Here is an 18,686-nt window from a genome sequence, read left to right as displayed (position 1 = left end):
GATTCATCTTTAGATTCTTTACCCTGCAAGATGGCAAGATCATTGCTCTAATACCACTGTAATGTCCCCTACTAGGAGGCTGCCAATTCCTATAACGTAATTATAGTTCTGATCTGATTTGATCAATGATAATGTCCCTGGATGCTTTTGACTCCTTTCCTTTATATCTCTCAATGTGAGGGAGAGGTCACACCTCTTCATTATGGTTGCCCTTTGGCAAGAGACACACCCTTTCACCATTATCACCCTTTGATCTGCACTTCTGATTTCCAAATTATCCCCTTCTCAAAATGAGGTTCTCTTCTCCCTTTTATATCCCATGTTTGAGGGAGTCACAACTTTTCCTTCTATGTCTTTTGACCATTCATTAAATTAATTAAATTTTAATTATATTATTTTATATTTTTATTTAAATTTTATTTTTATTCTTTTCTATTTTAATATTATTATTATTATTTATTATTAAATTCTATTCCAAAGTGGGGACATTACATGTGAGTCTGAAACTCCATTTTCGGACTTGTCTTCAAACTTATTCATTTTTACCAGCCACTTGTTTTTGCCCGGATTAGGCCATTTTCACCTTGGGAAGGTAAAATTTCATCGAATGTGAGTGTTTCACATGGCTGCACCCTCCCCAAATGACTGATTTTTACAAGTTGCAGGTTGTCTCAGACTTCGGGTAGCCATTGTTGACCTTGGAGGGGTGTCTTCAGACATTGAAAAGTGAAAAATCAGACCTTTCATACCCTTTTCCAAGCATTTCCATATTTGAAGTATACTTCCAGCCATTAATATTGATCATTTTCTGAGTGTCTTCAGACTTTTTGGAGCCATTTTCAGACTTTCAGAGAGTGTATTCAGACTTTAACATCAGAAAATCAGACTTCAATACACCATTTTCTGAGTATTTTCAGACTTTGGAGGGCATATTCAGACTCAGTCCTCAGAAAATCAGACTTTAATTACAACTTTGATATCAAAAACCAGTCACTTTCTGAGTGTTTTCAGACCTCTAAGTGATATTTCTAGACCTGGACATTCATTTTTGGGCACCAAATCATGCATTTTGTTAAATTTACCGGTGTATCTTCAGACTTATTTATTGCAATCAGACTTGAATTAGGTTTGAAAATCAGGTTTTCTGAGGACAAATTTTCAGATTTTGATCAAATCTCTTGTATTTTCCAGAATTTGTGTTAACTGTTAACTAATGTTGAATTTCTGATTTTCATGAGCTTACAGGTCTGAAAACTATTTGAAATTAGAACCTTAGTTGATTCTGGAAAATTATTTGTGAGGACAAGGTGAGGAACATTGAAGTGTCCAGATGGGCACCAAATTTCCACCAAGTGAAGGAATGGACAAGGATGATACGGATGTTTTGAGAACTGACCTGTACCGATGATGATCGATTTTCCACCAAGGTTGAAATCAAGTTTATTCCCTTAGGTGTTTGATTCGATACTTGTTTATTTTGTAGGACTATTACAAGGAAGGGAAGCATGATGATCAAGGCTCGAAGAGGATGCATATTGCGAGGGCAACATCATAAATGCGGATGAGGAAGTTCCACACTTCCAAGGATTGGAAAAGGATTTCAAGGCAAGGATTTCCAAAGGCAAAGATGTGGACCAGAACAAACATGAAGAAGACTTCACCTTGATGGCGAACAAATGAAGGAAAACAAGTTCAAGACATAGGCACAAACGATTTCATATCAGGAAATCAGGAACTACATCAAGAAATTTCAAGTCATAGAACATTAAAGAGGAAATAGTTCATGGGGAATTCCCTAACATAAGGATGGAATGCAAAGTATCATAAGGAATTCCAAACACTATGAAGAAGAATGTTCAAGGCAAGTTAATCAAATCTATAAGGCAAGTTGAAGTGGCATTCCAGTCACCATTTGTTCAATCAAAAGGTACCAAGTCAACGTTCATTCAAGAAGGGAGTAAGTGACACGTGGCACTACATCAAATATTATTTATCTTACCTACCCTCATCTCTCATTGGTCGATGTAATGGTGGTTGTAACAAACCTTAATTAGGGTTTCTATCTTTCGATCTTGGCCATTGATCTTGAATCAATCTGAGCCATTCATTATAATGAGCTATCTATATATGGCTCAGTGCTCTTATTTGTAAAGGTTAATAGAATAGTTGAAGTGTAATGTCTCCTACCTGATTAACATAATTAATCTATTTAGATATACTAAAATTGACTGAGAGACTAATCATGAAGCTAGTCATTGATATTCTTTAATTTATTAGTTATTAACAAGTGCTTGTTTATTTTCCTCATTAGGTGATTAATTTCACTATTCATAGTTCTTGACATAGCTATCAGACCCTGCTACTACTTCAGTTTTAAAGGAGAAGGGTCTATGTATGTTACCAAAGCGCTTAGAGACCAAATACAATAGGTTCCCTCAAAGTTTACATATCCAAGCCCTCACCTATCTTGGGTCTATACCCTCAAGGTTTATGGATCGTTGATCCCCACCCTATCTTGGGACTTAACCTATTGCTTGGATTTAGATTGCCCCTCTTTGGAACATCTCATTCCCATCTTCTCAAATACTGACAGTAATAACATGATTTAGACTGTAAGTATACTAATTTTGTATGTATGATTGTCATACATATTGCAGTCTATATTAATATTACTATTAATTCTACATAAGAACATTAGTGGACTTCATATATTAAGCATACTTATTAAGCGCATCCCCATGCATACCACCAAGAACAAGGATGTTACTACCTACAACTTAATAACAGTTTTGATCTCATCTGATCCATGGTGATGTCACTAGATGCTTTTGATTCCTTCCCTTTATATCTCTCAATGTGAGGGAGAGGTCACACCTCTTCATCATGTATGTCCTTTGGCAATAGACACGCCCTTTCACCATTAGCACCCTTTGAAAGAGTGCAACTCTTCATTCTTTCTGCGCTTTGAAAGGGACACAACTTTCCACAATCAAATCTGCACTTCTCATTTTCCAAATTCTCCCCCCCTCAAATGAGGTTCTCTTCTCCCTTTTATATCTCACATTTGAGGGAGTCACAACTTATCATTTCATGCCTTTTGACCATTCATTAATTTTAATTAAATTTTAATTATATTTAATTTTTATTTTTATTTTAATTTAATTTTTATATTTATTCATTTGTATTTTAATTTTTTTTTAATTATTTATTATTAAATTATATTTCAAAGTAGGGACATTACATGAAGAGCTAGAGATTAGGAGAGTAGGTAGATTAGAAGTTAGAGTAGAGTAGAGTAGGAGAAGAAGAAATTGTTGCTAAGGCTTGTAAATGAATATACTCTTTTCATTGAAGATATGGTGAAATGTGTTGTTCAACAAGTTGCATGGTTTCCAATTCTCATTTGCTTTCATGTTGATTAAATGAATGGAAGATTTTGTGGATGATTAGTGGTGAAATTCATTTAATCCATACCACTAGCTTCTTGCTAATTGTAAGTTTGCCTTGCATGGTCAACTAGAATTTTACGTGAACTTAACTTCAATTATTACAAGTCCATTGGTATGCATTGCCTTGATGGTATTAAAAGATTGCACTAGCTTTGTGTAGTTGTTCATTGATGTTAAAGCAAAGTCTAGTAGAATCTGACCAAGTCATCCACTACATCCTACATTTTTAGGATTAGATTAGACTCCCTAAACCCTTTCCTTTTGATCATTCTTTGTTAGATGAATTAATCCCATATTCCAGCAATGTCCAAGATCCAGCAGCATTCATGTACAATGTAAGTTCCCTTGTAATTCCAACAATATCACATCAACCATTGAGCTTATCCACGAGTCAAGTCCTGACATTTCATAACCTTGGAGTCTTCCAATTGAACAAGTAGTTTAGCATTTGGGAAGATTTTGTTCAAGAGAGGATAAGATACCTTGGTATTTTATTCTGTGTTCGATTGTACATAAAACACACATCAACAGGAGCATGAGGCCACCTCATGATGATGGTTAAGGACCATCCGTTAAGGACCACATGAGAACAAGGAGGATAAAATCCTAACCTTGGGCCTATGTAATGTCCCCTAATGGGACCCTCTTATATTCTGTCCTAGAATCACAATTTTAGTACATAGAAAGAACAATAGGACACTAATGTCAACTAAAGCTTGGTCCAAAACCTGCACAACAAATTAGACAACATTTCCATTATGTCATGATAGAGCATATATTCGTCATTCTTAATATATCGCAAAGTGTATATGAAGGATTCAATAACCCTTTCTCTCCCTACACCTATCCTCATATGGAGCTTAAGGAGAATCATACAAGGTGCCTCAAGCCTATCCCTCTCCAACAAGCCCAAGAGCATCAAGGGCCTCATCAACTTGGCCTCTTGGCCCACACTTGGGGTTGGCATACCTGCTGGAGCCTAGTGCTCTTGCTTCCTTGTATTCTCCCTCCATAATTGAATGGTGAGATTGAAAGGTGTTACAGACTCCATCATATAATTTACTTAATCATACTATGAACAGTTAGTGATAGAAAGGCATTACTACACTGTCATACATATTGCAGTCTATATTACTATTACTATTAAATTCTGCATAAGAACATTCAGGTGTCATATATTAAGCACATCCCCGTGCACACCACCAAGAACAAAGATGTTACTACCTGTAACTTAATAACAGTTCTGATCTGATCTCTGATAGATGGTGATACCACTGGAGGCTTTTGGTTCCTTTTCTTTATATCTCTCAATGTGAGGGAGAGGTCACAACTCTTCATCATGTATGCCCTTTGGCAAGAGTCATGCCCTTTCACCATTGGCAACCTTTGAAAGAGTGTAACTCATCATTAATTTTACCCTTTGAAAGGGACACAACCTTTCACAATCAGATCTGCACTTCTTATTTAAATCATATCTGCACTTCTGATTCCCAAATTATCCCCTCTCAAATGAGGTACTCTTCTCCCTTTTATATTTCATGTTGAGGGAGTCACAACTTTCAGTCCATGTCTTTTGATCATTCATTAACTTAATTAAATTTTAATTATATTTAATATATTCTTTTATATTTTAATTTTAATTTTATTTTTATTCTTGTGAATTTTATTTTTATTATTAATATTTGCCAATAAATTCTATTTCAAAGTGGGGACATTATAGCCTAGTATTGAGTCAAGGGCACCCTATTGCAATCTTCCCTCCAAACCCTATAGGGGTTAGTTATTGAGGTAGAAAAGAAAGCGGATCCTCAATCATAAGGGGAGAAAAGAATGGCATGATGGAGGGGAACGGTGTACAGGCTCCGCTACGTATGCCACCTCGTGAGCATGGTTAAGGACCACATGAGGCCAAGAGGGACAGGGTTTCTGCTCTTGGGCCTAGGGCCGGAGATATTTAGGGCACCTCATCATGACCATCCTATCTCCATCCTCGTTATGGTTGAGCCTATGAGATCATTTGGATTTATGTGCAATAAGTGTGTTTCTCCTTTAACGCTAGAGATGGTTATATTATATGTATTATGTCTACATTATTATCTAACTTGGTTAGAGGTTTTCAAAACAGACTTACCTCATTCTATTCTTAGGTAAGGATTATCTCTCTAACTAAGTTATGTTCCCTATTTCATTTGGATTTTGTGAATTTAGGGCAAATTACAAGGTAATATAGGAAAGGGACATTACACAAATGTACAATTTGTGAATGTTTTCGAAAGCATTGGGAATTTTATTAGTAAAATCATTCTAGCAACAAAAGCTACAAGAGGTAGAGGGACCATCACTTGTGAAAGGGTGTGTGTATGCCTAGATCATCCCCTTCCAAACACCATTGCTATTCAATCAAAGGACATTGAATGAGTGAAACCATTGGACCATGAATGCATTCCCTTCCATTGTAGAGAAGGTAATGAATACGTCCATCTAGTCTATGATTTGCCCATTTCTCCCAAATCACCCGAATTCTACAAGCACAAAAGTGCAAGATTAACAAAAGTTAGAAGCATAAAGCAAGTGGATAAGGAATCTTTAAGCAAGTGGATAGGGAATCTTTCCAAAAAGCAAATAGAAGGCATGTAGTAAAAAGCAAACAAAATGAAATATTGAGAATAGATAAGGGAAACAGGGTTATATGGGAGGACGGTGACTTCATGCATACCTTTTCCCACCACTCACTATGATGGCTGGTGACAGCACCTTTCAAATAGATATCTTTTTTTCCTAAGAATGAAGATATTCACTGCCTTAGGGCTGCAACCTAGAGGGGTTCTTCTACTTTGTATTTCCAGGAATGCATGTTTGCACAATGGAGATTTAGGAGATAAAAACTATGCTGTAATAAGATAAATCAGATCTCATGTAATTGCTCTCTTTTTTCAAAGGATAGTTATTGAGTGTGGTATGTTCTTTCTGTCTTGTTCTTTTTAATCTGCTGTGTTTATTTTTTATCTAAAGGAGCTTAACAAATTGCAGACCAGACATTAAGAAGTGTCTGCATCAGAGCACCTAATCATGATAATGATGATTGAATTGCTCTAGCCTAGCCCACCCATACCCAAGACATATCGATCGTGGGAGACATAATTGTGCCAAAAAATAAATTAAAAAGTCCGCAAAGCATTTTTAGAGTTTGTCTATGGATTGTTTGTGGATTTCTTTCCAGCCTGCATAAAGCCAAAGCTGATTTATAAAAAGTCTAAAAGATTAACCCATACCAAGTTTGAAAGGGTGTCCAGTGGCATGCGCTAAACATAACTAGTGAGTGCCATGACTAAATATTCAGTAATGTTTACATTTTCTAACAGCAGAAATGTGAGGCGTACCTGAATATAAGGGTAGGTATTTGCAGCTGCCTCATCACCAATGAGCATAGAATCACACTGTGAAAAGTTTCTGGAGTTGTGAGCAGATGGCTGTATTTGCACCAGTCCCCTGTAGCAATTTCTTGAATTGCCAGCAGAGATACCTTTCGAAACGATCCTGCTCCTTGAATTCTTTCCTACATGAATCATCTTTGACCCAGTATCTGCCTGTTGATAGTTATTTGTGAGGGCCACAGAATAGAATTCTCCAATGCTATCATCTCCTTTCAAAATCACACTGGGATACTTCCAAGTGATTGCAGAACCCGTCTCGACTTGGGTCCAGGATATCTTGGACTTGTTGCCATCACATAAACCCCTCTTAGTTACAAAATTGTAAATCCCACCCTTCCCATTTTCATCTCCGGCATACCAATTCTGCACAGTGGAGTATTTAATTTCAGCACCCTCGGCACAATATAGCTCCACAACTGCAGCATGAAGCTGGTTGGTATCGTAGGAAGGTGCAGTGCATCCCTCTAGATAACCCACATAACTCCTCTCATCGGCCACGATAAGGGTCCTCTCAAACTGACCGGTCTCCATGGAATTGATCCTAAAATAAGTAGAAATCTCCATGGGGGACACAGTGTCCTTAGGAATGTAACAAAAGGACCCATCACTAAAAACTGCAGAATTGAGGGCAGCATAAAAGTTATCGGCAGGGGGTACAACTCTACCCAAATACTTCTTAACGAGATCAGGGTACTGATGGACTGCCTCAGAGATTGAACAGAAAATAACCCCTGCAGCCTCAAGGGTTTTCCTGTGTGTTGTAGCGATGGAAACACTGTCAAAAACCGCATCCACGGCAACATTAGCCAGTCGCTTCTGCTCAGTCAGAGGGATCCCCAGTTTCTGAAAAGTCTCAAGGAGCTGAGGATCTACCTCATCCAGGCTCTGCTTCTGCTCTTTCTGCTTGGGCGCAGAGTAATAACAATAGTTTTGGAAGTTAATAAGGGGATAAGTATTATCAGACCATTTAGGCTCGGTCATTTTCAGCCACTGTCTGTAAGCATTTAGCCTGAATTGCAACAACCATGGAGGCTCATTCTTTTTAGCAGAAATCATCCTCACAGTATCCTCGGACAGCCCTTTGGGTATGGACTCGGATTCTATATCGGACACAAACCCCCACTTGTAATCCCTATTAAGATACTGATAAATTGGGTCGTTACCTTTCGTTTCTGAGGGGGCGCTGATGATGCTTCCACTTCTATCCGCCACGGTCGCATCAGGGGCTTCTGCGCGGATCGCAATTCTAATTGAATGTCTTCGTCCTCTGCTTCCTCTAATTACCATTGCATTTGGAATGTAAGCAGACGAAGTATGAGTCGGCGCTTTCCCTACTGTCAGCGCAGAGTGCAGCCCTGTTGCCGCCATTGCCATACAATTTCAAAACAGCTAGATTGTGTATGTGGGAATTTGGGAAATATGGATTTACAGAACACTAGCAGGCTTGGAGATGATAATCGCAAGCTTGAGATAGAACCACAGGCCACCTCTCTATCTTCCTTGCCATTATATATCCGTGTACTCGGTGTTTAGTAAGATAGAAATTACTTCCACTCAGCGTTTTCTTAGATTCCAAACTTTTGTCTGCTTGTTCCCTAACCTTAATTACCCTATTTTAGTAATTTTTTCCGTTTTCCCTTTCCTTTACCTGAAATAGACAATCTATTTTTTATCATCAACGGCGTGCACTGCAGGAAAATGGATGCAAAACGATCAGAATGATCTCATGCGTCCATACTTTCACTGGTTTTTATCCGCCGCCAAGTATTATCGGGGTCTTTACTGGCAGAGTTATTCTCTGCTACCGCCGTGTCAAAGCAGATGTCCGTTGTTTTTCATCGTTGAATGAAAGATTTTACTGAAGTTCTATAGGTATATATAAAGATTAAACCTCAATATATATTTAGACGTATTTTATATAGATTATAGAAGATATATTTATGCTAGTAGGAATGAGAGATTGGTAGGAAAAGAATTTGAATAAGATGAATATGTATGTATATGTGAATTATATATTACATCATTAATTTAGATATATGGTGTATGTATTAATTTATTATTACATTTTTTGGGGTTTGATATTATTCTTTGAAATTTGTATTTTTACATTATGTATTTTGAATGAAAAATATAGTAATAAAATATATAATTATTTTTATTTAATTAAAATTTGAAGATGAAGATTTTTTGTTTTGAAACAATATATATTTGACTTATATGTTAGATTATAAATAATATTTCACTTTTTATTAAGTGGAATATATTTTTAATAGTAAATTTAAGAATGATTTACATTATTTAAAATTGATAAGTTCATATTTTGAATTTGTAAATTTGTAAAGTATATATATCTTCAATATTTTCTTATCATATATTCAGTTAATGTGTAAGATGTGATATTAATATTTTTTATTTTTTATTTTTAATTAAGTTGAATAAAATATAAATCATTATTAAAAATTATATATGTGTGAAATCAGTGGTGTATGTTAATTGTTGTTAAATGCAACATGATCATAGTAAGAAATATTTAAATGTTCAATTTTTTTGTCAATTTAGAGAAATATATGTAAATGAAATTGAAGTAATAATTATTAATAGAATGTATATAAGGATAAGTAATTTGTTAATTTATAACAATGAATATGTTGAAAGTTTAGTATATTTTAAAATAGAAGATTTTCACATATTTGCAAGTAATAGAAATTGTATGGGAATAAATTTGTAAATTGAGAATGTAAAAAAGAAGATTGAAAATGAAAATATTAATTATTGTGGCCACCATACATTCATATAATCTATTGGCATGGTAAATAATGGTATATAATTACCATACTTATTTGTTTCGGTAAGAATTGTTTTGTGAATGTTTGACAATTGGATGGTTTGAATTACACTTCCTTCAATATTATATAATGATATTGTTTCTCCCACAATTAATATGCTTCTGTAGTTATGGACTGCCACTCGTAGATTTTTTTTTGATAAATCAATGTGTAAAGGCGTCCATATACTTGATTGCTGACATTTTCTATCATCTTTGTCTAACTTTCATATTCTATTATATTCTTTGTCAATAAGTAGCACATAATTGTCACATCGAGCTAGTTCCCAAGATGTTGTAAAGCTCTTCCAATGAATTATAACATCGTAAAAGTTTTCATAAGCCTTCCTTTGTACTTCTTCAAAGTTGAAACTTGTAATTGGGAGGTACTTTGTTGTAGGATCCACTGGTGATGGTAATATCGTCCAAGTTAACATAGCATAATCAAATTCAATGACTTCACCATTGTTTGTATGATTTCTCATCTAGTAAAATATGTCTTTATGACAAAAACCTCTTCCCAAAGGATAGTAACAATTTCGAACAAACAGTTGAGTCCAATCATCAAATTTGAACTCATAAATCTCTATATAGCATCGATCATTTGTGCTCCTGTAGTACTGACCGAGAAAGATTACAACTTGATTGTTGGATGAAACAAAACCAATTTCCATGAAATCAATACGTAAAGTGGTTGTGATTTGTCTTATACTTGAAAGTTCTATCCAAGTTGGAGTACTTGCATTAGATTTATTATATATGTAGAAATTACATTCGTTGTCTTTTCTCTATTTCAAACAACAATATATATCATCAGAAAATGACCTCTATGCACTTACAATATCTTGGAAACTTTGTCGAAGGTAACACATAGACATCTACATCACCTTCAATAATCCATGATTGTATCGCTTTGGACCCAAAAGGAAAAAAGTGCAGTAGGAAATTAAATCTAGGAGGAGAATGATCTGGAAATAAGTTTTGAATACGATTAGGTGAAGAAAGTAAGTTTTTCCATCTCTTACAGACCAATTTCATTCTTGATAATTGCCCTGTAGATAATTTTGACATAATCATCAACAACAATTGTTCTGGTAGATTATCCCACATGCATTTTCTTGTTGTTTTGTCCATGATACCTACAAGATTTGAAAATTTGATGTTATTGCGGTAACATTTTGTTTAAAAATAATGTACAATATAAAATGGTTAGAAAACTTTCAATTGAAAAGATGATATGTAAACACTTATGATAAGTATATAGTGACCGTTAGGGTTAGTTGTTGTGTACAAAATATGTTTACAAATATAATACATCTATCATAATTGTTGAACTTTGATTATAAAAGTTGTTTTTCATAAAAATGATTAAAATAGACCATGCAACATGAAGTAGTCAATTGGACACATAATTCTGTATAATTTTTGTTATGAGTATTGAATATTACTTTTAATATTTTTTGTATAGCAATAAAATTCAATGTATTGATAAGAAAAAAATGTGTACATCAATTATTTTCCATTGCTTTCAATCTCTCTTAATTTCTCTTTCTGCTTTCAATTTGTTTCCCCTTTCTCATTTTTGCATATCTGTCAAATGTGAATGGTGGCATAATTTGTAGTCCTTGTAAGGACTTCATGCGAGAGATTGCTGCAAATGTAAGTCCAATTCTTTATGTTGGTCCTATATCAACAATGACTTTATCAAGTGTTAATCCTTGAGATTTGTGTATCGTTAACGCCCATGCCAAACACAATGGTATCTGTAAAGAACCACCCCTTTGAATTGTTGTAATTGGAACTACAAATGGATGGTGATCATAGAATGGTATGCTTGAGTAATTGTCAAATTCAACCGATACATATGTTGGTGGTTGTGGTGGAACACTTCCAGGTCGATATACAATTTTATGAATGTTTCCAAGAGCTCCATTTACAAGTCTTGATTCTAGATCCATAGATTTGATGTTAGCATAACCCTTGCATTATTACACAATAATAGTTCAGTATCAATTTCATCATCTATTCCTCCTTCAACATCATTAATGCTTCTAGTTCTTTTGACAATGCTACGTGCTACTGGATTTTGCAAAGTGTGGTTTTCTCTTGTTGTGGTTGTGAACGTTATCATTTGTTGCAAATAAATATACATTGTTGTCAAATTCTTGGTTGATTGTTGCATCAATTGTTGTATTAGAATGTGTCATTAACAACATCCAGTCATCTATGGTAGGTTTTGCATCCCTAATATTTGTTAGAAGTTGGCAGAATTTTTGTTGCTCACTATTTTGTCCATATTGCCGAAAGTCATGATCTAATGTAATAATAGTTTTAAATTCTTCCCACAATAACTTTGCTCTCCTTTTGCTTTGATATGGTGCCTTATCATTCACTGGTGGCAATTGTCCAAGATCCCCAACCAAAATAATAGATATTCCTGAAAACAGTTTTAAATGATCAAGTGTTACACTTAGTATATATTGTTTGTAGTAATTCATATATTTAGTGAAAAAAAAATTAATAAGAATTTAATAGTAATTGCTTGATTGAATGACATACCTGCAAATGTTTGACTTGCACTTTTTGGAAAAGCCTGACGTAATTTGGAATCTATGTTTTCATTTAAGTATTCCCCGATAAAGCTCATTTCATCAATCAATATGTATCGAACATGTGTCATTTATTCTTAGAAGCTTGTTAATCTTGTTCCATCAAGTTCTTTGAAATCTCTTATTGGGATTCGTATTTTGACATGAATTGTTGAGGCTCTGATATTGAATGTTGCAACTCCAGTTGGTGCAAGGAGAAGTAGAGGAGATCGAGCTGGTCTTGAAGCATTTTGAAGTGCTTGATGTATAGGGCCTATCACATGAAATTTACCTGTTCCTGATGTCCCTTGTATTATCATAAATAACAGACATTCATTTGTAGAGTTGTGGTAGTGTGAAATTATAGTATTGACTGTCTGCTCTTATTTTTTGCTAAGATTACCATAGCTTACGAATTGTGAAATGTAATCGTGAATGAGACAACAAGCATTTCTCATGCTAGTAATAAAATTTATAGCTTCATTTGCATATTCTTCATCTTGGAATTCAGAAGACCAATTTGTTTCTTTATCTATATCCCTTCTTCCAAGCAATATCTATTTCTGAATTTTGCATTATCTCAGCATGATGAAGTCTTGATATAATTTCCTATTCATTTTCTATCGTAGCTTCTTCCACGACCTCATTTTCTTCGTGTTCAAAATCTTCATTGTTCTCAACATTTGCATCATCTTGTCTTCTTTGCACATGTCATGGATTATAATTGAAGTTTTCCCAATTCAATACTATTGTATCATCATCATGACCCATGTCCCTTTCGATGTCACGAAAAGGTTTGTACAACAGTAATTCTGAGAAACAAAAGTTTACCCATTTATCTGAATTTTGTGGAGGAATAGATGCAAATCTTGGAAAGACCCTTACAATAGTTGCTTTTTTCCTTGGGTTCCACTTATTTGGTCCTTTTCTTTGAGCATTATACATCCAAGATTTAGCAGCATCAATTAATGAGATTGTTTACATAGCAAGCAGCCTACATTTGTATGCATCAGTGAAAGATATTGTGTGTTCTTCGTTGTTGTTTTCTTCATTTTGTATTACACGTTTGAAAACTTCAGTTGATATATTTACATTAATAAATATTATGTTGCTTTCTACCAATGGTAACTCTAACAGCATATGGCTTGTCTCTTGTGCTCCAATATCTCTCTCTAGTACTGTCTCAGTTAAAAGCATCCTATAGGCTTTGGAAGCTGGATCATTTGTATTTTCAACATTTGTGAGTTGTAATAGCATTTGTTGGTAGCTTTCTGAGCTTTTCTCTACTTTTACTTTATACTTTGCAATATATTTTATGAGGACATGTTTTAAAATAACGGGTTGTCAATCTATGTTTGCCCTCCAAAGTTGTAGTATATATCGATTATATGTGTGTTCATTCTATCATCATTTCTTGCAGGTTCAAATTTCTTCTCTCTAGTTTCTAAATCTTCATACAATTTTGATCCTTCTAAATTTATTGGCCATGGAGCGTTATACCTATAGGTTTCATAAGTCACATAAAATTATATGAAGTTAATGAACATGTTAAAATTTGTTTTTCCTTTCCCTTACCTGAAATAGACAATCTATTTTTGATCATCAACGGCGTGCACTGCAGGAAAATGGATGCAATACGATCAGAATGATCTCATGCGTCCATACTTTCACTGATTTTTATCTGCTAAGTATTCTCGGGGTCTTTATTGGCATAGTTATTCTCTACTAGTGTCATGTCAAAGTAGAAGTCCGTTGTTTTTCATTGTTGTCGGGCAAACCAAAAAAAACTATTCTAGCGTGGGTGTTTTCTTTGTTTAACCATTTATGAGTGATGCTTCTATTTAATGCTCCCATTAATTTAAAATAATCTTTCCCCACATTTTTATAGAAAATCTCCTTTCCATAATCTTTGGATTCTTTCTAAAGAGAAAGTTGAAATTTATGAGGAATATTTTTTAATTATTGTAAAATTAAATTATTAAATTTTTGTTTGATATTAACATTTACTAGATTTGTATGAATTTCAACTATAAATTATATGTTTAAATTAAAATATTTATATTGTAAATTATAAATTATTATTAAAATTATTTTTTAATTATTATTATATTAAAATTAAATAATATTTATGTTAGAGTTATCTTGTATTAGCTAATAATTATTTATTTAATTATTAGTCTATTATACTCTACGCTTAAGCTAAACTTAGGAATCTTATAATTCTTTAGGGTTTTCACCTTTACGATTTCGAATATCCTTTTATAAGGATTCTCTCTTTGTAATTTTATAACAATTGTAATTATTGAGTTGCCTTCTTGTTGCACAATCAATATGACTCCTCTTTTATGGATCTTTGAATTTTGGCCTCCATAGCTTTTTTGCTTCTCTCCTTTTGTGACAGGTTTGCATGCAGGTGATCCTTGGGAGCTGTAGAGTTGATTTTTACTCAACTCCTATATGGTATCAGATCTTTAGATCTGCATGCCCCTATTCTCTCCATGAGATATTTTGGGCCTTGTTCTTCAGATATGTGTATTTGGGGGTTTGTGCAGTTGTTTTTTTTCCCATTTCTGGGGGTAGATGATTTTTTTGGTACATTTTTGTGCAAAAAGGACCTCACGGTTGGATTAAGGAGGCTAATTCCATGAATTTTGATATAAATTTGATATATTTTGGTGTCAGGTGTTCGGGAGGCAAAAAAAATTTAGGCCCCAGGCTATATGGCCTCAGGGCACGCAGATCGAGAAAAAAATATTTTTTTTGTGTAGTTTAACGTCTTGCGCAGGCCGGCAGGGTTAACGCGGACCTCTGGCGATCAATTAACCGCTAGGGCCGCGTTGGTTGTTACCATCGGTCTCCCAGGTGATCACCGACCAACGGTTTTTAAATCGCTGGCCGCGAGGCCCCGGCTAGCCGCTCCGCCACCAAGTGGCTACCGCCCACCGCCTACTCTACTTAGACGCCACCTAGACACCACCTCCTTGCCACTAGTAGGGGGGCCTTTTTTACTTGAAGGGTTTTTTTGATAAGCTATTGGTTTTTTTGCCATAACTTGGGCAAACAGAGTCGTTTTTTGTAAAACCTTATATTGTCGGAAAGCTATTTCAGAGCTCTATCCAGATCTAGAGGTTTGAAATTTTGATTTTGATTTTTTGATGGTGTTTTTTCTGTCAAATCCAGAGGTTCATTTTTGCACTCCGGGAGACATAACTTGAGCATCCAAACTCCATTTTTGAAAAACTTTATATCGTTGGAAAGCTTGTTTTGTGCACTTTCTAGTCATATGAGTTTTATTTACAGATTATGCTCTAGGTACATTATATTTAGTTTTCTTTTCTTTTAAGCACTATGGTGAATATCTTGGATGCTTTAGGTCCTGGGATCTCTTTCTTTGAGTAGGATGTCTCATCTTTGGTTGTTCTTTCTATATCTACAGTCTTTTGTCTCTTCTAATTATTGTAGACATTTTTTTGTAAGCATTTTATTTATGCAAACGCACTGAGATAAAGTGCCCATATGCATTGTATACTTGGGATCTTGCACATCTTGTACCTTGTTGTACATGCACTACTTATAAAGTGCCATGGGGGGTTGATGTTTGCCTTTGTTTGCTATCTACCTTTGTCACATGAGTGTTTCTTCCACGACATTAGCCTCATGATGTGTGTTAAGTGAGTGTTCCTTCCACGACATTATGTACTTTCTCTGCACCTTCGATGTTCTTGGTTCTTCGCCATGCAGTTCTTGTTGGCCATCCTTTTCAGTGTACCCGTCCCTCTCCCTTGTCAGCATTATGGGGAGGTTTGTCCTGTTGTTCTAATGCTTCCTTGGTTCGATTGATCAGCTCTTCAGGCTTTGGTGTTTTATGCCATCTGTATCTTCGAGTTCAGTTGTTTGCCTTTGTTTGCCATCAGATTCGAGTAGTGTCATTTGAGGGCACTCATGCATATTATAGTCCTCTCTACCTGGTCATGTTCTATTTCAGTGGAGGTTCTTCAGATCAGCAGTTACTCTTCAACAGTGTTTGCAGTTTCTTCATGCTTCAGTGGTGTTCTTCATGATCCTCCTTTGTTCCTGTTTTCTAGGACATTCTCTTATTTGGAGGTTTCTTGAGACCTTCACTAGTCTTCATCTCTTTTTGGAGTAGAGTTTTTTTTCCATGTGGTTTTCTCTATTTCTCCGCCTTACAGAGACCCTTTTGTACTTGGGTACCTCATCAGGCCTAGTTGTTGGGACCCATTGTTACTTTCATGCATTTTTTGTTTACATGATTTTTTAGTCCTTAGTTGTTTTTTAGCTACTCCCTAAGTTCATCTTAAGGAGGGGTGTTAGAGTTATCTTGTATTAGCTAATACTTATTTATACTCTACGCTTAAGCTAAACTTAGGAATCTTATAATTCTTTAGAGTTTCGAGTATCCTTTTATAAGGATTATCTCTTTGTAATTTTATAACAATTGTAATTATTGAATTGCATTCTTGTTGCACAATCAATATGACTCCTCTTTTCTGGATCTCTGAATTCTGGCCTCCATAGCTTTTTTGCTTCGCTCCTTCTCTGATAGGTTTGCATGCAGGTGATCCTTGGGACCTGTAGAGTTGATTTTTCCTCAACTCCTATAATTTATATATTATTGGATTATTTAATATTTATATATTTAGTTTTTTAGGGGGGAATTATTGTTGTAAGGGGTTGCTTCCTTTTCGTTATTCAAAAAGAAAAATTTACAGTTTATTAGTTTTTACTTTCTATTTTTTGAGTTGTTAGATTACCATATGCACTTTGTCTGCCTCATTGATTGATTGCTTGCACAAATGTGTTCACCATATGGGCAAGTTGTATGAATATTAGGCCTCCAGATGAGGGTAAGGGGGAAGTTGACACTAAATTTAACTTGCAAACTAGGCATGATGAATATCTTAAAGCCAACAAGACCTTTAAAGAAGCTTTGCAAGTAGAAGATTCAGAAGAATCATCGGAAGAAGCCACATTTGATATGGGAATTGAAGGAGACTATCAAGGGGCCCTCACAGGTTAAGGAGACGATAGTGTCCAAGCTGAAAGAGGTAAGGACCCTCTCCTGCCTAGGGTTTTGAGGATTAATCTTAACAAAGATATGATTGTAGCCCTTAAAGAAAGAAGACAATAAACTTAAGAATTTTTCTATTTTTTTGTCTGGCTTGATAACAATACCCTTCTAGCCAAAAGGTTCTTTGATAATTGGCTAAACATTGTGGGTTAAAAAATTGGTATATATATTTTATTTTGTAGAATGATACAAAAGGCCTCTTTGTTATCTTTTTAAAGAATCATAATATGCAAGAAAGAGTCCTTGAGAAGAAGTACTAGAATGTGGGTAAACCTCTATTCAAAGTCATTGCATGGTCTCTTAGTGTGTCTCAAAATAAAATCTTGTTTTGCTCCACTCCAAGGTGGATTAATGTTAAAAATGTGTCATATTTGGAAATTCCTACTCCACTTTCTTTTAAACTCATTGATAGAACCCTCCAATTTGAGGGCACATAGTCTACCTCACCCCTATTTGAATGTCAAAATATTGATTTCCTTCAAAGAGGGAGTGTGAATCCCAAAGGTTCTAGAACTCTCAATGAACGACCAAATCCACCAATGTGATATTGAAGCCCTATGGGGTTTTAATTATTGCTTCTTATGTACAACTGAATGGTCACCACAAAAGAGACTGCCCAAAAAAATTAAATAATAGGAAGAACTTAAATGCTAACCCTCCCAATGTTGCTTTAAATAAGATGGAAACTCAGAAATACTCTGAAGAAGATGTTCATGGTCAATTTGTTGTTAAGCCTCACGCTATGGAAATATTTGGCACCAATGTGCATTCTTTCCCAACAAAGGCCTTAGATGGGATAGATATGGTTACCATGGGGTCATATATTGAGGGTGATCGGTGCAAAGATTATGTTGAAAAGACAGAGTTGAAGGTAATAGTGGAATTTGAAACAAAGGGAAAACAAGATGATAATAAAGAGAAATTGTCTAGAACTACTGGTCCACAAAAGAAGAATGCTCAAGAACTAGTACTTGACAAACTAAAAGAATTAAATAAATTCAAACAAAGGACAATTTTTGTTAAACTGGTCATGCATTCTGTAATATCCAACAATGTAAAGTTTTTAAATATAATATATAGGGTGTTGGCCCATAAGTATTTATTTACTCACCAAAAAAAAAGTGAAGGGATGACACTAAAAGATACAATAAAAGAACCTCCTCAAGTGGAGAATGAGCATGATACAACTCTTTCCATCATTAGCAAGGATAATCATAATGGTAATACATTACCCTTTGACCTAATTGACACAACCTTCTTGGTGGAATTGGAAGGTGGTATATTAGATAGTGAATTCAATGA

At 34.9% G+C, this 18,686-nt stretch overlaps 2 protein-coding genes across 2 annotated transcripts in view; both read right to left on the bottom strand.

Moving 5' to 3' along the window:
- LOC131074496 (uncharacterized) overlaps window positions 1-8,683 on the bottom strand; it is a 30,791-nt gene extending 22,108 nt beyond the window's left edge. Inside the window, exon 1 of the mRNA XM_058011126.2 lies at window positions 6,830-8,683. Coding sequence (XP_057867109.1) covers window positions 6,830-8,257 — 1,428 coding nt within the window. The 5' untranslated portion in view covers window positions 8,258-8,683. The remainder of the gene's footprint in view (window positions 1-6,829) is intronic.
- A 2,697-nt stretch (window positions 8,684-11,380) lies between these two features.
- Window positions 11,381-12,387, bottom strand: LOC131074524 (uncharacterized). The gene is made up of 3 exons (XM_058011173.2): window positions 12,267-12,387; window positions 11,858-12,144; window positions 11,381-11,686 (listed from the first exon to the last, which is right to left on the bottom strand). Exons 1-3 carry the CDS (start codon window positions 12,385-12,387, stop codon window positions 11,381-11,383), a joined length of 714 nt encoding a protein of 237 aa, XP_057867156.2.
- Between the last annotated feature and the right edge of the window lie 6,299 nt (window positions 12,388-18,686).

The sequence above is a fragment of the Cryptomeria japonica genome, chromosome 9, assembly GCF_030272615.1.
Source record: "Cryptomeria japonica chromosome 9, Sugi_1.0, whole genome shotgun sequence".
Taxonomy (NCBI): Eukaryota; Viridiplantae; Streptophyta; class Pinopsida; order Cupressales; family Cupressaceae; genus Cryptomeria; species Cryptomeria japonica.
This window is presented reverse-complemented; position numbering and strand designations above follow the sequence as displayed.

Coding starts and splice junctions, on each gene's coding strand:
- LOC131074524 (XM_058011173.2), bottom strand. CDS start 12,387: ATGACACATGTTCGATACATATTGATTGATGAAATGAGCTTTATCGGG. Junction 12,145..12,266: donor TGCAAGTCAAACATTTGCAG/GTATGTCATTCA, acceptor AACTGTTTTCAG/GAATATCTATTATTTTGGTT. Junction 11,687..11,857: donor ACCAAGAATTTGACAACAAT/GTATATTTATTT, acceptor TAATAATGCAAG/GGTTATGCTAACATCAAATC.